Source organism: Pteropus medius, unplaced genomic scaffold, assembly GCF_902729225.1.
Source record: "Pteropus medius unplaced genomic scaffold, Ma_sr-lr_union100, whole genome shotgun sequence".
NCBI classification, from domain to species: Eukaryota; Metazoa; Chordata; class Mammalia; order Chiroptera; family Pteropodidae; genus Pteropus; species Pteropus medius.
Window position 1 is genome coordinate 4,976,900 of NW_024344370.1, and position 18,944 is coordinate 4,995,843.

The window sequence follows — 18,944 nt, forward strand, 5'->3', positions numbered from 1 at the left end:
TTTTAAAAACGCTTACAGCACCTGGTATTCCTGGGAGGTCTCCCATCCAAGTACTAACCAGGCTCCCGACCCTGCTTAGCTTCCGAGATGAGACGGGATCGGTTGTGCTGATACTATTCATTTTTCTTCCAAAGAATTGAGCCACTCCCCCATTACCATTGACTTCCTATTTAAGGAATAAAACTAATATTCACAGATAATAGGGGAGCATTAATAACAGGATGATAAAGGAATATTTAACATCAGTTATTGACAGATTATAGTTTGTGAGAATAAAGGGAAATAATGATATGAAAATCCAAAATCATATATGCTTCAGGTGTTTTGAACTTAAATTTGAATGGGAATACCTGCTTATATGAGCTTGGGTTAATATGCACATGTAATTTATAGAGGAAAGTTACCAAGGTCACTTTCTAATTCTTTTATTTAAGTGTTAAAGCTTTTCATCAATACATAAATTTTCTCTTTAAAAGAATAAGTAATTTGGGTCTTTTCCATATAGTTTACCAAAGAAATGGGAAAAGTGTAGAAGGAGACATTGGATACTGTTTGAATCCAACAGCTTCAACACTTAGTTCGAAAGGTTTGTGTCAGGAGAATTTTAGAGAGAATCTATGAATAGGTGAACCAGTTTATAAGTAATATAAAATGGATATAAATGATGCAGATTAAGTTTTTGGCTATTAGTGCTGCCATTATTTCTTCCATTACTAAAATGTAACTGTTACCATTAGGAACACTTTCTTGTTCTTAAATGGGCAGTTTTAAGTTATATATATATATATATATATATATACATACATACATACATACACACACACACACATACACATATATGCATAGTTCTACTGACGTGTTTATTTGTGTTAGAATTTCTTCTGCACTCTTGTGGGTCAACCTGAAATTCTCAAAAAAGGACACCATTAATTAAAATATATTTGGAAGCTATTATAGTAAACAGTATATAATTTTTATGGAGATTTTTTCTAGTATTTTAAAGAAAATATCAGTAATTTCGAGACATGAACTGTTGTTTTCCATTTTATAGACGAAAGGTTATAAGGGTGCAGGCATTAAAATTATAAATCTAGTACAAAAGCACATGTTAATCTCTGAACTATAATATTTGAATATGAATGTACTTAAGTGCATTAGTGCTATGTCTGCTTCTCTTCCCTCCTAGTCATATTCCTTTAGGTTCCTTATTTTTTCTACCTATTCTTCTCTTTCTGATTTCCTAGGCTTCACTTTCTGTTTTATAGGATATTCTATCATTGTTTGCATTGAAGGCCTCTTTGAGGAAACAGCATATTTCTTACTCCTACGTGTCTAAGAATCCAGTTGTAGGAACGAAAAACTTGGTAGTCATAAACTATATTGAAGCTTAAAGATAACATTCCTGCTTGCTTATCCACTTCTCTTCTGCCTTTAAAATTTCAATCAGTAATTGCTTATGTACAAAACATCTTTTTCTTCTTGTATCTTCAACCTTTCATATGAGATGTAAGGTCCCCCCCCCCCCCCCCAGCACCCATAGTACATCGTTTAGGATTTACTTTAGTAAGGATCTTTTCTTGGTGATTGATTTTTATCTTAAAAAAGTTTTTTTTTTTGTCCTGCGTCATAAATGGCATTTCCAACTCCCAGTCTATAGTACAAGATTCTACAGGACAGAATAACAGAATAACTCCCTGTTTAGTTTGGTTCCTTTGTGCATACTCTAAAGTTTTTTCCTTTATGTCTCTAGAAATGTGTTGGAATCACTCCTTGCTGATGACCCTTTTTATGTTCTTTACTGTTGTATTTGTTTTCTTCTCTCAGTTTAGTAATTTTAATATAAGGCTCTAGAAGAGAAGATAAACTTGTGTGCTTATTTGTTGATATTGAGTAGAATTGGAAGTCTTAATCAGTTGTATTTGAACTTATTTAAGTGGCATACTGGTAGAATTGCCCCTCCTTCATCACTTGGATTTTTCTGAGATGAGACCTTACAAACTCCTATCACCTTTTGCATTTCCTAGTATCAGTCATTTCTCAGATTCCTGAGTTGCCTTTATTTTAAATTTTGAGTACCAGGCTGTTAATGTTAAGGTTTTCTCTTATATTTTAATTTCAAGAATCTTTTTTCTTTACCATTTCATTCATACAGTCATCTTTTGACCAAAAGCAATAATTGCAAAATTTAAATTGTTTTAGTACTATTTATTGTTAATTGACCTCTGTTTAAGATCTTTATTCTTTATCTTTGTTTTATTGACTTCTTTTTGTAAGTTTTTCAGAAAAGCTGTGTATTGGTGATATAATTTCTGTATTCTTGTTTGTCTGAAGATATCTTTCTTAGCATTCATATCTTGGGCCTTTTTAGGCAGCCAAGAAGAAGTTGGAATGTTTGTCCTTGTAGATTAACATGTGTTTAATTTTTGGAAAGATGAATCTTTTCTCAGTTTGCTTTAAGTCCTTGTTGTTTTATCCTTCAGCATTACAATTAATGAAGCACCATACCAGCTCTATATTTTAAAGAATATGTAGCCTCAAATGAACTTTGAGAGTCCCTCCATGTCCCTCAGAGTCTTTGTTTAGTTTTTGAGATGATCCAGTGTAAGTTTGGTTTGTAGGAGGTGGAGCAGTATCACAAACTTAACAATCTCACAGAATCATATATTATTTAATATGTAAACTAATTTTAATTTAGATTTTCTGGGATTTCTCTCAAGTTAATTCTTTTATCCTATAAAGATTTCTAACTATGAAGCTGATGCTTTCAGAATTTTTCCAAAGAAAGAAAGCCATATTTCATTGGAATAATTGTGAACATGCTCACGTGCAACACCTGTTTGATTACACATACACTGATTAAACTCTAGTAGTTTTTTTATATTTTAACAATTGCAGTGGTCTTGAAAAAAGCTTTTAGTTAGCAACTATTATTCTTAATACTGTCTTCAGAGACTAGGATTGAGTTGGTTACCCTGAAACTTGCATAATGCCTTCAGTATAGTTAGATGATCAGTAAATATTTGAATGAATTGATATTATGAAAATAGAACTCTCTTTCATTAGTCATAACTTAAGTACAAACTTAGAATAGAGGAACTGTAGTTCCTTGCTTATTGGTAATTATAAGTGAGATAAAAATGAGAGAATTAGGAAAATTCTCTTTTCAAAATGGGAAAGAGGAAAATATACTTTATATTCCAAATTTTAAGTGGCATTACAACGAAAATTATAATTTAAAAAAATTAATGAAAAATGTTAGAATGTAATTAATCTTGATTTGGTTATAGTTAACCTCCTAGGGCACTGTCAGCTGAATTCATCTGTATTACTTGACATTGCTGAATTCTTGCTATGATTTGTTCAATTATGTTTTAGCTGTATTTCTTAAACAGCAGTGTAGTTTATACTTACTTAGTTTAATTATTTCACCCAGGAAGCAGCTATTATTTAAAAAATGTAATCAAACTTTGGAACATACTATTCTTTTGGTGGTTTAATTTTATGTTAAAATTTTAAACTGTGTGTGACTCTTGCTCATACTTTATTTATGCAGAATATCCTCCAAATCCTAAATCTAGAACTCCAAGGATGCTGGTCATTAAGAAAGGTAATACAAAAGATTTACAGCTATCTGGATTCCCAGTAGTAGGAAATCTTCAGTCACAGCCAGTTAAGAACGGGACTGGTCCAAGTGTTTATAAAGGTTTAGTCCCTAAACCTGCTGCTCCACCTACAAAAGTAAGTTTTAAATTGCTAAAAATACAGACTTTAAGTTTATCAGTTGAGTTACTTTGGGAAAATAATGTTAAAAATTTTACACCTAGTCGTGGGGATATAGTTGGTTATTGACTTATAAATGGAAAGAGTTAGCTTGCGTGTCATTAATTTTAATTATCTTTTATATGATATGTGCGTTTGCTTGGTCATGTATGTGCTTTCTTGTTTTAATAGTTAATGAAATCTATAAAATTTTTTGCATCTATGCAAAAAATAGTTTTGCATCTGTGATATAATTGCTTAATAATAACATATAATGCTGTTTCCTTGGTGTTCTGTTTTAGGTTTTTGAAACACCCACTTTTGTTTTCTTGATATTAGGCAAAAGAAACCTAACTTTAGGTTTACAAAATTGAAAAAATAGCAATTGAAAAAATAGCAATGTGATCAAATGTTTTTATCTGAATTCCAACCTTTGATTTTATTTGTAGAAAAAGATACAAGAGAATCAATCATGTAGGAATAATTAAGATATATTACAAAAATAATTGTTTTTATGAGCCACATCTTTATAGTATTTGCTTTTTTTATTTTTCTCTATAGTGTTTTTGAATACATATTAATGTCTCTGTGTTTTTCTTTAGCCTACACAATGGAAAAGCCAAACTAAAGAAAATAAAGTTGGGACTGCCTTCTCTCATGAGTCTACATATGGTGTTGGTAACTTCAATGCTTTTAAATCAACTGCCAAGAATTTTAGTCCATCAACAACTTCAGTGAAAGAGGTATGGTATTTAAAATTTCTGAGGAATGCAACATATCTTAATCATGAATAATTTATAGCAAAAGGCATAGGTTTATTAAATACGTTAAAATGAAATGTTTTATACTTTCAGAAAACTTGATTTAGATGCTGCTCAATTTGCTAACATTTTTGCGTGTTAAGTAGGAATAATTTTTAAAAGTTTTAATGAAAATTTCCAAATATCTCAGATGTAGAGAAAATAATACAGTGAAATTCATGTTCCCATTGACTAGAATAATTTTAAAGGAAAGAATTATGACAGTTGCAATTTTGACATTTGTGGTAGCTATGCATATGATTGAACCTTGACTAAAATTGAGAATTTGTATTATATTATCTTCTTTTGGGGCTGATGGACATTTTACTAGTGTTAACACTTGGGGGTAGAGGGAAGGAAGAGAGGGAAAGGTGTATACTGATATTGAACTGACTTCATATAACTTAAGTATTTTCTCTATCATTTGATTAGGTTAAGTATTTTCTCTATCATTTGATTAGGTTTCTGAAGCTTCCATACCAGGGTGTTTTCTTACTAGTTCAGGGTCACTTGTGACTATATAAGTATACCTGAAATTGCTCTGGGTACTATATTGGAACAGCATAGCCCCTTATATACTAGTTCTCAGTCACAGAATTTTAGAGCTTTGATGGAAGGACTAGCATTCTTAGCTGGTTAATTGAGGCTTAGACTGATTCTAGTCTACAGACATTATTGCCCATATTTAAGCATTATGGTTTATTGCCATTGTTAAAAATCTCTGTGATGCAAAGATCAAACATCTTGTTTTCTATTATTCCACTGTCAAAACACCAAAATCAAAAAGATGTCAGTACGTGTTTCCTTTTCCTTTCCCTCCTGCTCTTTCTCAAAAATTTTCCCTGGTGAAATCCTACTCGATTAACCAACCCTATGTGTACCTGCATGTAAATAATTATAAAATAGATCATCTTGGAGCTGTTATTAGAGCTATAGAACTCTGTGGAACACAGTTTTAGTAACTGCTCTTCTATGTATTACAGAAATGTTTAAACAGTTTAAAGATCTATTTTATAAAATAGTATTTAAACGCCTAATTTAGAGTGTTAGTTCTTTATGTTACCAGACCTTAATTATTTCTGGGATAAGAAATGTTTTTTGTTTACTCATTCAGTGAGATAGGTAAAATATACAGGGTGAGAGGAAAATGTCTTTGAAATAAACTTTAGCATCAGTTTTATATTGTGAAGGTGAAATGAAAGAGGAAGTTGTAGTTGTGAGCTTTATATTGACATTAGTCTTCTGTCTACATATTTATCAATATTTCTGTTCTTTTTCTTAGTGTAATCGCTCAAATTCCTCTTCACCTGTTGACAAACTTAATCAGCAGCCTCGTCTAACCAAACTGACACGAATGCGCACTGATAAGAAGAGTGAATTTTTGAAAGCATTGAAAAGGGACAGAGTAGAAGAGGAACATGAAGATGAAAGCCATGCTGGCTCAGAGAAGGTAATCGAACTTGCAGTAAGTCTTGGTTTGACATTAACATGTCATTAAAATATTTGGGCAGATATCATTTAGGACCCATGAATAAACTTCAAATTTTTATCTCCCTGAAAGCAAGCCTGGCTAGCAAGCTATTTGCATAAGTAATGACTTTCTAAAGTAGATTTTTCTCATTCTGTAGTTCCTGTGCAGAAATTTTAAAAAATTCCCATTAATGTGTTTTCTATTGTTTTCCCCATGCTGTCTACCTTTACTCTTTGGGTTTTGCTTTTGTCATATAAATGTGAATAAATAGAAAGCTATGGGTATCCATCACAGTTTAGTTTTTCTACCTTATGAGAATTTCTTCTACATTTAGTAAGTATTACATTTATGTATTATCAATGAACATTAACCAGGATCTATTAAAGTTTTTAACAACTGTATTCTCTAACTCATTCTTTTTGAACTCCCTAAAAATCAGGATGACGACTCATTTAATTTGCATAACAGCAATAGTACTCACCAAGAAAGAGATATAAACCGAAACTTTGATGAAAATGAAATTCCACAAGAGAATGGCAATGCCTCGGTTATTTCCCAACAAATCATCCGGTCTTCAACCTTCCCACAAACTGATGTTCTTTCAAGTTCACTTGAGGCAGAACACAGGTTAGTATTTATTTTTACTTCTCTGCAGTTTTTATATTCAGGATTTTGGTATTATATAAATGTTGTGATGTATTTTTTAACAGCTTTATTGATAAATAATTTATATACCATAAATGTCACCCATTTTAAATGTACAATTCAGTGATATTTTGGTATATTCCAGAGTTGTGCAGCTGTCATCACAGTCTAATTTTAGAACATTTCCATTGCCCCTGAAAGAAACTCTGTTTCTTTCAGTTACTACTCATTTTTACTCTCTGTCATAGGCAACCACCAATCTACTTTCTGTACCTATAGATTTGCCTTTTCTGGATATTTTATGTAAGTGGAATCATGCAATATTTTGTCTTTTATGTATGGCTCTTTCACTTAGCATAATGCTTTCAAGGTTCATATTCTTTTTTGTTGCCAAATAGTACACTGTATGGCTCTACCACATTTGTTCATCAGTTGATGGATATTTGGGTTGTTCATAGTTTTTGAGTATTCTGGATAATGCTACTATGAACATTCATGTGCATGTTTTTGTATGGACTTGATTTTATTTCTTTTGGGTAGATATCTAGGAACGGAATTGCTGGACTTATGCTTAACATTTTGAGAGACTGCCAAACTTTTCCAAAACGAGTGTACCATTTTACATTCTCATCAACATATAAATATTCTGATTTCTCCATATTCTTGCCAACACTATCTGTCTTTTTGATTATAGCCATTCTCATGGATATGAAGTAGTATCTTTTTGTGGTTTTTAACATGCATTTAACATGCATTTTAACCTAATGATTAACCATGTTGAACATTTTTTTTAGCCATTTGTTTATCTTGGAGAAATATCTGTTGAAATTCTTTCCTCTTTTTAGATTCTATTATTTGCCTTTTTGGGTCATTAGCATTCATTATATATTTTGGATGTAAATTTCTTATCATAGATATATAATTTGCAGATATTTCCATTCTGAGTTGTTGTTTCAGTTTCTTAGTGGTGCATTTCGAAACACAAACTAATTTAACAAGTCAGGTGTCAGTGATACAGTTCTCAAGGATGACTATTCGTTTGTTCAAACATAAAAACTAAAATATAAAATACAAAATAATTAAGCACATGTATTCTTATTGTCAGATTTCAGTGTCATTCTCAGGGTATTGAGGATAGCTTCAATATCAGAGGGATAGTTATCTTGTCTAGGCACCAAATATATTAGTAGAAATGAGGGCCAGAGAAGTTCAAGGGAATTTGGAGGTAGATTTTATGGCTTGAGTACCAGTGAGAAAGTTTTTTAATTGGGACTTAAATTAAATCTTAAAGGGCGAGACCTTAATCTGGGCAAGGATATTGGGTAGTCAATTTGGAAGAAGGAATGTGAAGGGATGTTTAGAGTTGAGTAGTTGAGTACATACCTAGTTTGTTTTAGGAGCAGTGGATGAAATATCTTGACAGGAGTGTAAAGTCCTTAATGGAATTAGAGAATAACTTTGAAAGGGTAGAACCTTAGAGATCTGTTCAAGCTTCTTCAATTTTTCAGGTGAAGAAATAGCTCATGAAAATGAAGGAATTGTCCTGTGTTACTAGACTTGGTTTGTGTAGGAATTGTGACCCTCCTCTTCTAATCCTGTGTTTTTTCTAATTTGAGTAAAGAATTTGAGTTTGTTGTGGTGTTTAAGGAGTTTTTTCTTTAGGAAATGGGAAGCCTTTGAAAATATTTAAAGAGTAGTAATCGTGAAAGTGGTATCAGGGTGATTTGGTGGTAATAGTTCGAAGGAGAATGGGAAGAAATGCTAATGAAAAAGCAAAGCGCAGATCACTGCTAAGGCATATTTCTAATTTTGGGGAAAAGAGAAATACACAGTATTTGTTTTGAAAGCTATTCCAGACTAACAGTTAAAATCTCAGGAGCTGGATAGAAAAGGTGAAAGGATGAAGAAGTACAAATTAGTATTTACAAAACAGTCACAGGTATTTAGAATATAGCATAGGAAATAAAGTCAACATTATGTAATGGCTGTGCGTAGTACCAGATAGGTACTAGAGTAATCGGGGGATCACTTCATAAATTACATAAATGTCTAACCATTCCACAGTGTATACCCTGAAACTAATATTAAAAAAAGACTGACAAAAGTAACGGGCAACTCCACAGAGTATAAGTTATTATAGGGTAACTTACTTATGGAAAGATTGGGTCAGTGAGAAGAGATGACCCAGAAATTCTGTGCAGATTAGATTATTGTCCACTAACTGACCACTCAGATACTAATGTTTGACAAGACAAAGAGACAAAGAATGCAGTAGCACCACAGTTCATGCCACCTGGTAGTCTTGTAATAGGTAATTAAACTATCACCAGTTTAATACTTATTGCGGTTGTTATGCCATTCTGGTGATTACTAACAAAAATGCTTATGGCTACTTTTTAAAGAACATGGGGAAAAAAATATAGTCTTGGCGGGGACAGAAGAGAAAGTGGACAGTTAGGAATACTTGTCTTTTATACCATTTGAAATAATTTGTTCCATCTGCATTGTTGAGATTCAGTTTTTAACAGTGAAAGAAGTAAGTAAGAAAGTAAGGATCTAGCAAAAGCATTTAGATTGTTTCACCACTGTAAATCTATAGACTGTAGACTAGGTGACATTGGGAATGGAATACCACTCCACAGGGAGGGTACCTAGGTTAAAGAATGAAGAGAGTGCAGTTGGAAAAGAAATGTTAAGTGATTAAAAGAATAAGAGAAATAGTAATTCGGATTATGACTGTGACATTTTGGTCCAGAGGCAGCAGAGTTTTGGTGCAGTCAGTGTGTAGTAACTTGGGTGGCTAACATCCAGAGTCCTGTTTCCTTCTCTGCCATCAGGTTTGCAAGTTACTTAATTTATGTAATCTTGATTCTTTATCTGTAAAATACAGATATAGTGTTAAATTTTATTTGGAGTCTCTGAGCATTGATATTCTGTGAGATTGTTTAACAGTATAAAAGTCTACAAAGTAGCTAATTTGTGGTAGGCTTCAGTTGAAAGATGAATAGGTATAAATAGGAGTAACAAATACTTAAGAGATATAACTATTTAAAAAAAAATGTAGTCAGACAGTATAAAATATGTGGCCATATGAGGAAAACTTTGGAGTCATTGACTCAAATACACTAGCAATGGCTATGCTGTGGTGTTCTTGTTTGCCCAACTAGAGAATTGGTTAGTTCTCTGTTAATCTTTTTCTCTCTGTTTGCCTAAGATGGAAGTATTCTCTTTAAAAATTGAAGGAAGGAAAAGCTAATTACCATATTAGTCATTTTACTTAGATCCTGGTTGGGAGCTTTTAAAAAAAAATGTAATTTTTCTGTTATTGTAGAACATAATGCTTCTTTCAAGTTGAATTATGTGTTGAGGACAATTACTGGCATGCACAATAAATAAAAGGTGATATCAACAGAGAAATTATAAAATGCAAAATAGAGAAGATAGCTCAGCCTTTTCTTTCCAAAGTAGAAAACCTAATGAGTAGCTAAGAGTGTTGGGGGGTGATATTAAAGCAAATGAGGATGCATATTGCTCTAAGGACATGAATTTAGCAAATTTTCTTCAGTTTCTAGCCTGGAGAGCCTTTTGCAGGTTTCCAACCCAGAGAACCAATGACATCAAAGATTAAGCAATTCATGCTGATCTTATCTAAGACATCTTATTGAGCTTAATCCTATTTATTCATTTTCAGAAAGACAGTCAAAGCAAAAAAGTATTTTGGGGACTTTGTATAATGCATAATGTTGTTTTGCATGTAACAAATGGAATTATCCTATGTGGGTGAAGCTCTAAATTTATTAATTTCTTTCATTCTTTTCAGATTGTTGAAGGAGATGGGCTGGCAAGAAGACAGTGAAAATGATGAAACATGTGCACCCTTAACAGAGGATGAAATGAGAGAATTCCAAGTTATTAGTGAACAGGTAAGAAGTCCTGAATCATACAAATTCACTTTAAATTGCCCTTCCTTAATCAGAACAACCATATTATAACAAGAAGGGAGAGGTTTACATAGTTTTATTTAGGAATTTATTGGACATCACACTATAAGGTCACAGTTGCCTGTTTTATGTTTTCATAGTTTCCTTTTTGAAAGACTATTAGGAAACGTTTGATAGAGTATCAGGAAGTTGAGATTTTATTAATTAGAGGTTGTTTTTAGTAGTTCTGGTCATGCAGAGGTGATTTTCTATATGGACGTGTTATAATTGATATCATAATCTTCAAAACACTTTTTAAATGTTTTGAATGAAATATATTGACTTCATGATAAAATGGACACGATTACCCTAATTTAAAAACGTTTAAGGATGACTTTAGTAATGATTTTTTTTTTACAGTATTTAAAATATTTGGGGCAAAATACACATAATATGAAGTTTACCATCTGAGCCATCATTTTCGAGTGTACAGTTCCATGGCATTAAGTACATTCACAGTGTTGTACATCCATTACCACTATCCACCTCTAGAGCTCTTTTCATTTTGTAAAACTAAAACTCTTTACCCATTAAACCATAACTTTTCATTCCCAGCTCCCCACAGTCCTTGGAATCCACTGGGTCTACTTTGTGTCTCAGAATTTGACTGCTTTAGGTATTTCATATAAGTGGAATCATATAGTTTTTGTCCTTTTGTAACTGGCTTATTTCATTTAGTATAATGTCCTCAAGGTTCATCCATGTGGTATGTGTCAGAATTTCTTTTTTAAGGCCAAATATTCTATTATATGCATATACCACATTCTGTTTATCCATTCATCTGTTGAGGGACACTTGGGTTACTTCCGTCTTTTGTCTGTTGTGAGTAATGATGCTCTGAAACATGGGTTTAGAAATATCTTGAGTCCCTGTTTTCAGTTCTTTTGGATATATTCCCAGAGGTGGAATTATTAGATCATATGGTTGTCTCTTTTTAACTTTTTTGAGGAACCACCATACTGTTTTTCTATAGTTACTATACCATTTTACATTCTCACCAATGGTGCGCAAGAATTTCTTTTTTTAATTTTTTGAATGGTAGCCATCCTAAAGAATATGAGGTGGTATCTCATTGTGGTTTTCCTATTGATTGTGCATTTCTTTGTTGATTAGTGATATCGAGCATCCTTTCATGTGCTTATTGACCATTTGTTTCTCTTCTTTGGAGAAATATCTATTCAAGTCCTTTGTCCATTTTTTTTCCTTTGCCCAGTTTTTAATTGGGTGGTTTGGGTTTTTTTGTTGCTGAGTTGTTGCACTTTATATATTCTGGATATTAATCCTTTATTAGATAAATAATTTGTAAATACTTTCATATGTTGCTTTTTCACTGTTGATTGTGTCCTTTGATGCATAGAAGTTTTAAATTTTGATGTAGTCCAAATTACCTTTTTTTGTTGTTGTTGGTGTTGCCTATGCTATTGATGTCATTTCTAGTAAATCATTGCTGAATTCAATGTCATGAAGCTTTCCCCCTTTGTTTTCTTCTAAGTGCTTTATAGTTTGTTTAGTTTAGGTCTTTGATCCATTTTGAGTTAATTTTAATACATGGTTTAGGGTAAGTGTCCATTTTCATTCTTTTACATTGGATATCCCTTTCCCCTAACACTGTTGAAAATACCATCCTTTCTTCATTGAATGGTTTTGTCATCTTTGTCAAAAATCCTTTGACTATATATGCAAGGGTTTATTTCTGGGCTTTCTACTCCATTGGTCTTTATGTCTTTTTATGTCAGTATCATTGTTTTGATTACTTCAGCTCTGTAATAAAGTTTTCAAATCAAGAATTATGAAAACCTCCAACTTTGTTTTTCAAAGATTGTTCTGGTTATTGGGAATCTCTTGACGTTACATATGAATTTTAGAACAATGTTTTCTATTTTCTAATTTTTGGGATTTTGATAGCGATTACACTGAATCTATATAGATTGCTTTCGGTAATATTCACATCTTAACAATATTAAGCCTTCTAATCCTTGAGTATGGGATGTCTTTTTGTGTATTGGTGTTTTCTTTAAAATTTTTCATCAACAGTTTGTAGTTTTTAGTGTAAAAGTCTTGCTTCATTGGTTAAATTTCTAACCTAATTTTTTTAAATGCTATTGTAAATAGAATTGTTCCCTTAATTTCTTTTTGGATTGTTCACTATAGAAACACAGCCGATTTTCATGTGTTGACTTTGTATCTCATAACTTGTATTTGTTAGTTCTCAGTTATTTTGTGGATTTTTTAGGGTTTTCTACATATAAGATTATGTCATCTGTAAACATAGTTTTATGTCTTTTCTAATGTCATATTTCTTCCTTCCTAGTTAAGTTTTTACTCAGAAGTTCTTAGTGAACCATGTTATTTTTCACAACATAGTTGTGAAGCTGATGATGGTTAATAGTTTTGAAGAATTTTTTTGTCACATTTATTATATTGTATAATTTACATATAAAAAATTCACCATATAGTTGGATGAGTTTTGACAAATGTAAATGTACACTTATGGGGCTCATAGCAACATTTTCATCTGTGATATAAAGCATGTACAATGGTGGTCCCATAAAATTATAATGGAGCTGAATTTTCTGTAAGAAATAGAAGAATATGTCATTAAAAAGGAATTTTTAATTATTTATTTATTTATATTTATTCAATAGGACCAATATCTATGGAGCTTGGCAGTAGATTCCCTCTTACTCATAGCACCTCAATATTGAGTGCACAAATTCAGTCACCACTGACCTGTTTCAGCACAGAGGAGCCTGTCCCCACAGCACTACATATTCAGAGGGCACTACAGCCCTCCCAGTTCTAGCTTGATGGTTGTCAGACTACATGGCTGTAGATTCCTTGCTGAGGACCTAAGATTCTGTACAAGGACACAAGTCCACAGGAACTACCTTAATAAGTAACAAGTGCCAATGTCACTTTAATAAAGGTGTTCTGTATAGTGTGGAGCCCGCTTGTCCCTGTGCTTTGGAAATATTTTCAGATTGTAATGATGTAAAGTAAGATAAGTTTGGTTTGTTTTTCAGTTGGTTGGTTTTCCATCAGTTCAGTGCTAGAGAGAGCCCTTTGTGCCAGATAGAGTCAGTGGAACCAAAACCAAATTTCCAAAGTCAAAATATTGAGTCCTCAGTTCTACACCATCTCCATGTTAAACACCTTTTCTTTTTTTAATGAATACCACAGAGTTCCTTAATCTTTCCACTGCTCCAACATACAGTAGCCAAAACCACATTGCTATGATAATCCCCTGTGTTCTTTTATCTCTCCATCTTGATTTCTTGCTGATCTGCAAGCCACCTTTTACTTTCTCCTGACAGTCATCATTGTGGTGGTCTGTGCCTTACTCAGTCAGTTTCTCCAAGATATTTCCAGTCATTTCAGCTCATATCCCTGTTCATGGAGCAGCATTGGCAGCTTTGATGTTCTGTTTCTGACTCTGTCAGAAGTGGAAGCAGGGAGAAGTCTTGTGGATAGTATTTATAAAGTCTATAGTAGTGTACAGAAATATTCTAGGCCTTGACATTCACTCACCACTCACTCACTGACTTACCCAGAGCAACTTCCAATCCTGCAAGTTCCATTCAAACTCTATACAGGTACACTTTTTAAAAACCTTTTATATCAAATTTTAACTGTGCCTTTTCTGTGTTTAGTTACATAAATAAGATTGTGTTACAGTTGGCTACATTACTCAGTACAGTAACACGCCATACAGGTTTGTAGCCTAGGAGCAATAGGCTATACCATATAGCTAGGTGTATAGTAGGCTATACTGTCTAGGTTTGTGTAAATGCACTGTGATGTTCACACAGCAGAACCTTATGACACATTTCTCAGAACATATCCCACCATTAAGTGATGCATGACTACATATAGTTGTATGACCATCATCTCCAAAAGTTCCTCATCTCCCTTTGCATTCATTTCTTTCACTCCCAGTTCCAGCCTCTGGCAGACACTGATTCGTTTAGTTTTTCCTATAGTTTTGCCTTTCTAGAATGTTTTAATAATTGAACCATAAAGCTGTGTGGTCTTAGATCTGGCTACTTTCATGCTTTTGAAACTCCTCAAGTTTGGTGAGTAGTAGTCTACTGTATGATTTACCAGTTGTGTATCTGTTTGAACAACTTGTTTTGAATTTGAAGAAAAGTGTCAAGAGAAACTGACCAGGTATCATTACCATAGGTAGTAGTTTCAGAGACAGCTAATATTGTCTGACCAAGATAATTGGCTCTAAAACCTTGTTGATGACTAGGATTGGTAGATAAAACTCTATTGATAATACAATAATTAACTGATATATAAAAATTATTTGCATACTTGAGTTGGGAAGCAATGGTGTATAAGTATAATAACCATATTTTTCTGAATTAATGATAAAGACATGGATCTATTAATGATGACATCATTTGACATTTAGATTTCTGAAAACTCATTGGTGCCTGATGTTTATAAAAAGATTTCTGTTGTATCTGGTAACAGAGGAGATTATGAGTTCAAAGTCTCTCTCTTCAGTTCAAACATTTATTGAGTGTTTACTATGCCTAAGATATTATGGAGTTTTAGGGATGAGCTCCTTCATAGGGCTAACAGTTTAATAAGGGTAGATAGATTCCATATATAAAGCAGAATGTAATAGCAGTTTTCAAAATGTTTAAGAGGAAGACAGGAGAGAGTGTCAGGCAGTTTTATTAAATGTTTCATAAATGCCAGGCTGTGTTCTGGAGTACTAGGGAAACAAAATTTTTTGCTCAAATAGGGCTTAACATCCTATTGATTATCTGGAGATTAATTCCAGTTGCAGTGATCTGGGAAAGCATAATTGGTGAGTTGGATTTGAATTGGCCTTTGACAGTTAAGATGAGGGACTTTCATTTAAGGCAAAAAGTAAGAGTACAATGTATGCTGGGGTCCACAGTGGCTGGAGCATAGAGTGGAAAGTTTTTAAATAAAGATCCTGATAATAGGAAGGGTGACTCTGAGTCTTGGTTTATTCATGTTATCCCACTATAGTAATTAATAGCCAAGTACTTACTTTCATTCGAAAAATTTCCCTAGTTTGAATGATAAATTACATGGCATCTGTAATTGTAATTAACATTACGTGAGCTCTTAATGCCTCCTAGGTGTTGCGCTAAGTGTATTTTTTTGTAGCATTTGTATGAAGTAGATACTATTCTTAGTCTTCCTACATAGATGATGAAACTAAGGCTCAGAAAGGTTGCATAATTTTCTGTAGTTTATACAGTTTATCAGTAGTTTAGCTAGAAGTTGAACCCAAGACTGGTTTACGTCAAAGCCTGTTCATTTAACCTTGATATAAGGTTGAAAAAATATATAGGGTCATGAAGAGTCTGTGTATATATACCATGTCAAAAGTATAGCTTGTATTCTATGAAAGGAAACCGAGAGTTTTTTAGGGATGTGAAGCGGCCATTATTCGTACATGGGAAAGTACAGGTTAGTGTAAAGTGTACATTGGAAGGGTAATTTGGAAGACTAGAATCAGGATGATATGATTAGTTGGGGGGGGATATATTGTAATAATTAGGGGAGGATAAATGAGGCCCTAAAGTAGAGAAGCGACAATAAAAAATGATCTTGATGAGACTAAGAGATCTGAAATAGAACCAGCAAGATTTTGAAATTCCAGTCTGTGAACCGATAGTCATATCATTAATATGAACAGGAATATAGAAGGAAGAGCTGATTTTAGGAGGCTTAAAAAAAACATTGTTAGATTCTTGAGGATGATGCAGGTTAGAGAAATCAGAGATAAAGATTTTAGATTTGGTTTTTGTCAAAATTCTCCAAAGCTTTCAGACTTTAAAAGATTCAGTGGCATTAGGCTATACATCATATGAAGCAAGAATAGAACTCTGGGGTTGGGAAAGATGTATCTTTAAAAAAGTGAGAGGTATATTTTTAAGTATCAAAGTGGTTGAGGACACCAAAGGTGGACTCATGGCCTTTTCTCTCTAAAGACGGTGATGTAATTTGTTCAAAGTGAAAAGGAAGTAGCGTACATTTTAGAATCTAGGTAAAAAATAAAATTAGCTATGGAAAATACATAGGGAAAAAGGAAAAATGAGAGGTAAGATCCTAAACTTGTGATTTCTAGTTTTCAAGGTCCATAACAAAATTAGTAGCTATGATATAAGTGGTTCCTTGGATTTGTGTCTTATCCTAATCTTCATGATTAAAAAAACTCTCTAGAATATGAAACCTATATTCAATTCCAAATATTAACTTACTGTTTATCTGGATTTGGTCTTTGGAAGATTGTATTTAGAGATTTTGATGAAAATTTCCAGAGCATTGAACATTTTTTATGAAAGAAAGAAATCCAAAAGGCCAAAGTTAATAGAATGTACATCATTATTATTAAACTTAATTTTGTGTATTTAAATTGTTTCCGATTTGGGCCAAAACCCCAATTCTTATTACCATACTAACCTTTTAGATTTGATTTTTCATTTTCAGAAATAGAAACTAATTTTTTTCCAGTATCTTAATTTCTGTGGTTAAGCAAAGGGCTCTATTTGATTTTGTTACTTCTGTATACCTTTCTTGAGTACTACTTGAATAGTTTGTATTCTACTTACTCTATAAAGTATGAATAAAGCAGATTGTAGGGTGTGTTAACAGCCCAGTTAGGTCAGAATAAAAATAACAGCTGTAGCTGAATGGTTGCTGACTATATTCTAGGCAGGATCTGAAGGTATTTATATTACAGTTTTCATAATGTTTTGATAGATGGTAAATGTGGTTCTCCCAAAGGCAGTGATTTATTTCTAGGAAATATTTTGTTAGATCAGTTGGATCACTTACCTGAATCTAACTAGTTTTTCAGAAACATTGTCATAAACTGTGAAATTTTCAGAGTAGGATACAGTTTTATTAACTTAATTGTATTCATGGTTACATTTAATTATTATAGTAGTGACTCTTGAAGGATAGTTTATTTAATTAACTTATTTTTGACATTTTAGTTACAGAAGAATGGTCTGAGGAAAAATGGTATTTTGAAAAATGGCCTGATCTGTGACTTCAAGTTTGGACCCTGGAAAAACAGCACTTTCAAACCCACTATTGAGAATGATGACACAGAAACAAGTAGCAGTGACACATCAGATGACGACGATGTGTGAAGGATTTCCTTCCTAACAGCTTTAGAAATTTTAGTGTGATACATCTCTCATACAGTTTGGGGTGAATTGTAAAAATGAAGAACTATAATTTATGTAGTAAAATATACCCCATTAGAAGATGATTTTTTTGGGGGACTTCAATATGAAGAAAACCAAGAATGTTGTGTTGGGCTGTGTTGAACATTATTTCTTTGTAAATGAATGTTGTAGAAATGAGGACTTTGGTTGATCCAACATTGACTTTCTTCATCACTGCAGCATTTCTCTGACTAGCAATGTGACGATGTAACAAATGAGATTTTCTCATTTAATAATAAAAAATTGTGTAATGTTTTGCAAAGCTTCTGTCTTAAAATGTCCAGGTCTTAAGAGAAAAAGGCAGCTTACACTGTTTTGCTTGCAAAGTCATATCTCTTTCGTACAATGGAAATCCTCAAGTCCACTTTGTGCCCTTCCCTCCCCCAACCTCCCAAAAAAGGACAATGTAGCATGTTGGCTAAAACTGGAGCAAAGTGCACTAAAACATTAATTTCCTGAACTCAACTGTTGTACTAGTCACCTTTTAAAACATAAATTGCTCTTTAGCCATTTGTAGTTCAGTAAATATTACAGGAAAACGTTGCCACACTTCCAAATTTTAAGAGGTGATTTTCAATAGCTTTATTTGGGTATGTTGTCTCAGACTAGGATTTTCAGAGTTGATGGAAAAGAGTTGTTGTGGGAAAACTTATTTTGATAAATTATTACACGTGCAGAAAAACTGATCACACTGACTGGATCTGTCCACAACATGGAAAATAAACTGGATTTTCAGAATATTGTTGTTCTCTGTAGTGTTCAAGGTATTGGTCTCTAAACACAATGTGCTTTATTCACTTATTAAAACAAAGTTATACTTTATTAAAGATGGTGATTACTTTCTGAGTTTAGAAAAAGCTTTGGAAAATACCTTTTTTATTATCAACTGCTTAACATTTATCGAACGAATGTTCAACAACCACTTTATTTTTCATTCGCACATTAATTTTAGAAGCATTTCTGTTTTACTGCTGACTGGAAGAGTAATTTGATTCTGTATGTTTGTATTTTGATTTTTCTGGTTTCGATTACTTGCATTTGCTTCTAGTTTTCCCCGCCTCAC

The 18,944-nt window shown here is 32.9% G+C and overlaps 1 protein-coding gene across 4 annotated transcripts in view; it reads left to right on the forward strand.

The window, feature by feature from the left end:
- GPBP1 (GC-rich promoter binding protein 1) overlaps nucleotides 1-18,703 on the forward strand; it is a 70,789-nt gene extending 52,086 nt beyond the window's left edge. For all 4 annotated transcript variants that reach the window (XM_039869976.1, XM_039869978.1, XM_039869979.1 and 1 more), the window contains 6 exons: nucleotides 3,554-3,738; nucleotides 4,362-4,502; nucleotides 5,842-6,009; nucleotides 6,470-6,657; nucleotides 10,496-10,598; nucleotides 17,645-18,703. In XM_039869976.1, coding sequence (XP_039725910.1) covers nucleotides 3,554-3,738; nucleotides 4,362-4,502; nucleotides 5,842-6,009; nucleotides 6,470-6,657; nucleotides 10,496-10,598; nucleotides 17,645-17,803 — 944 coding nt within the window. In that variant the 3' untranslated portion in view covers nucleotides 17,804-18,703. The remainder of the gene's footprint in view (nucleotides 1-3,553; nucleotides 3,739-4,361; nucleotides 4,503-5,841; nucleotides 6,010-6,469; nucleotides 6,658-10,495; nucleotides 10,599-17,644) is intronic.
- Nucleotides 18,704-18,944: the final 241 nt, after the last annotated feature.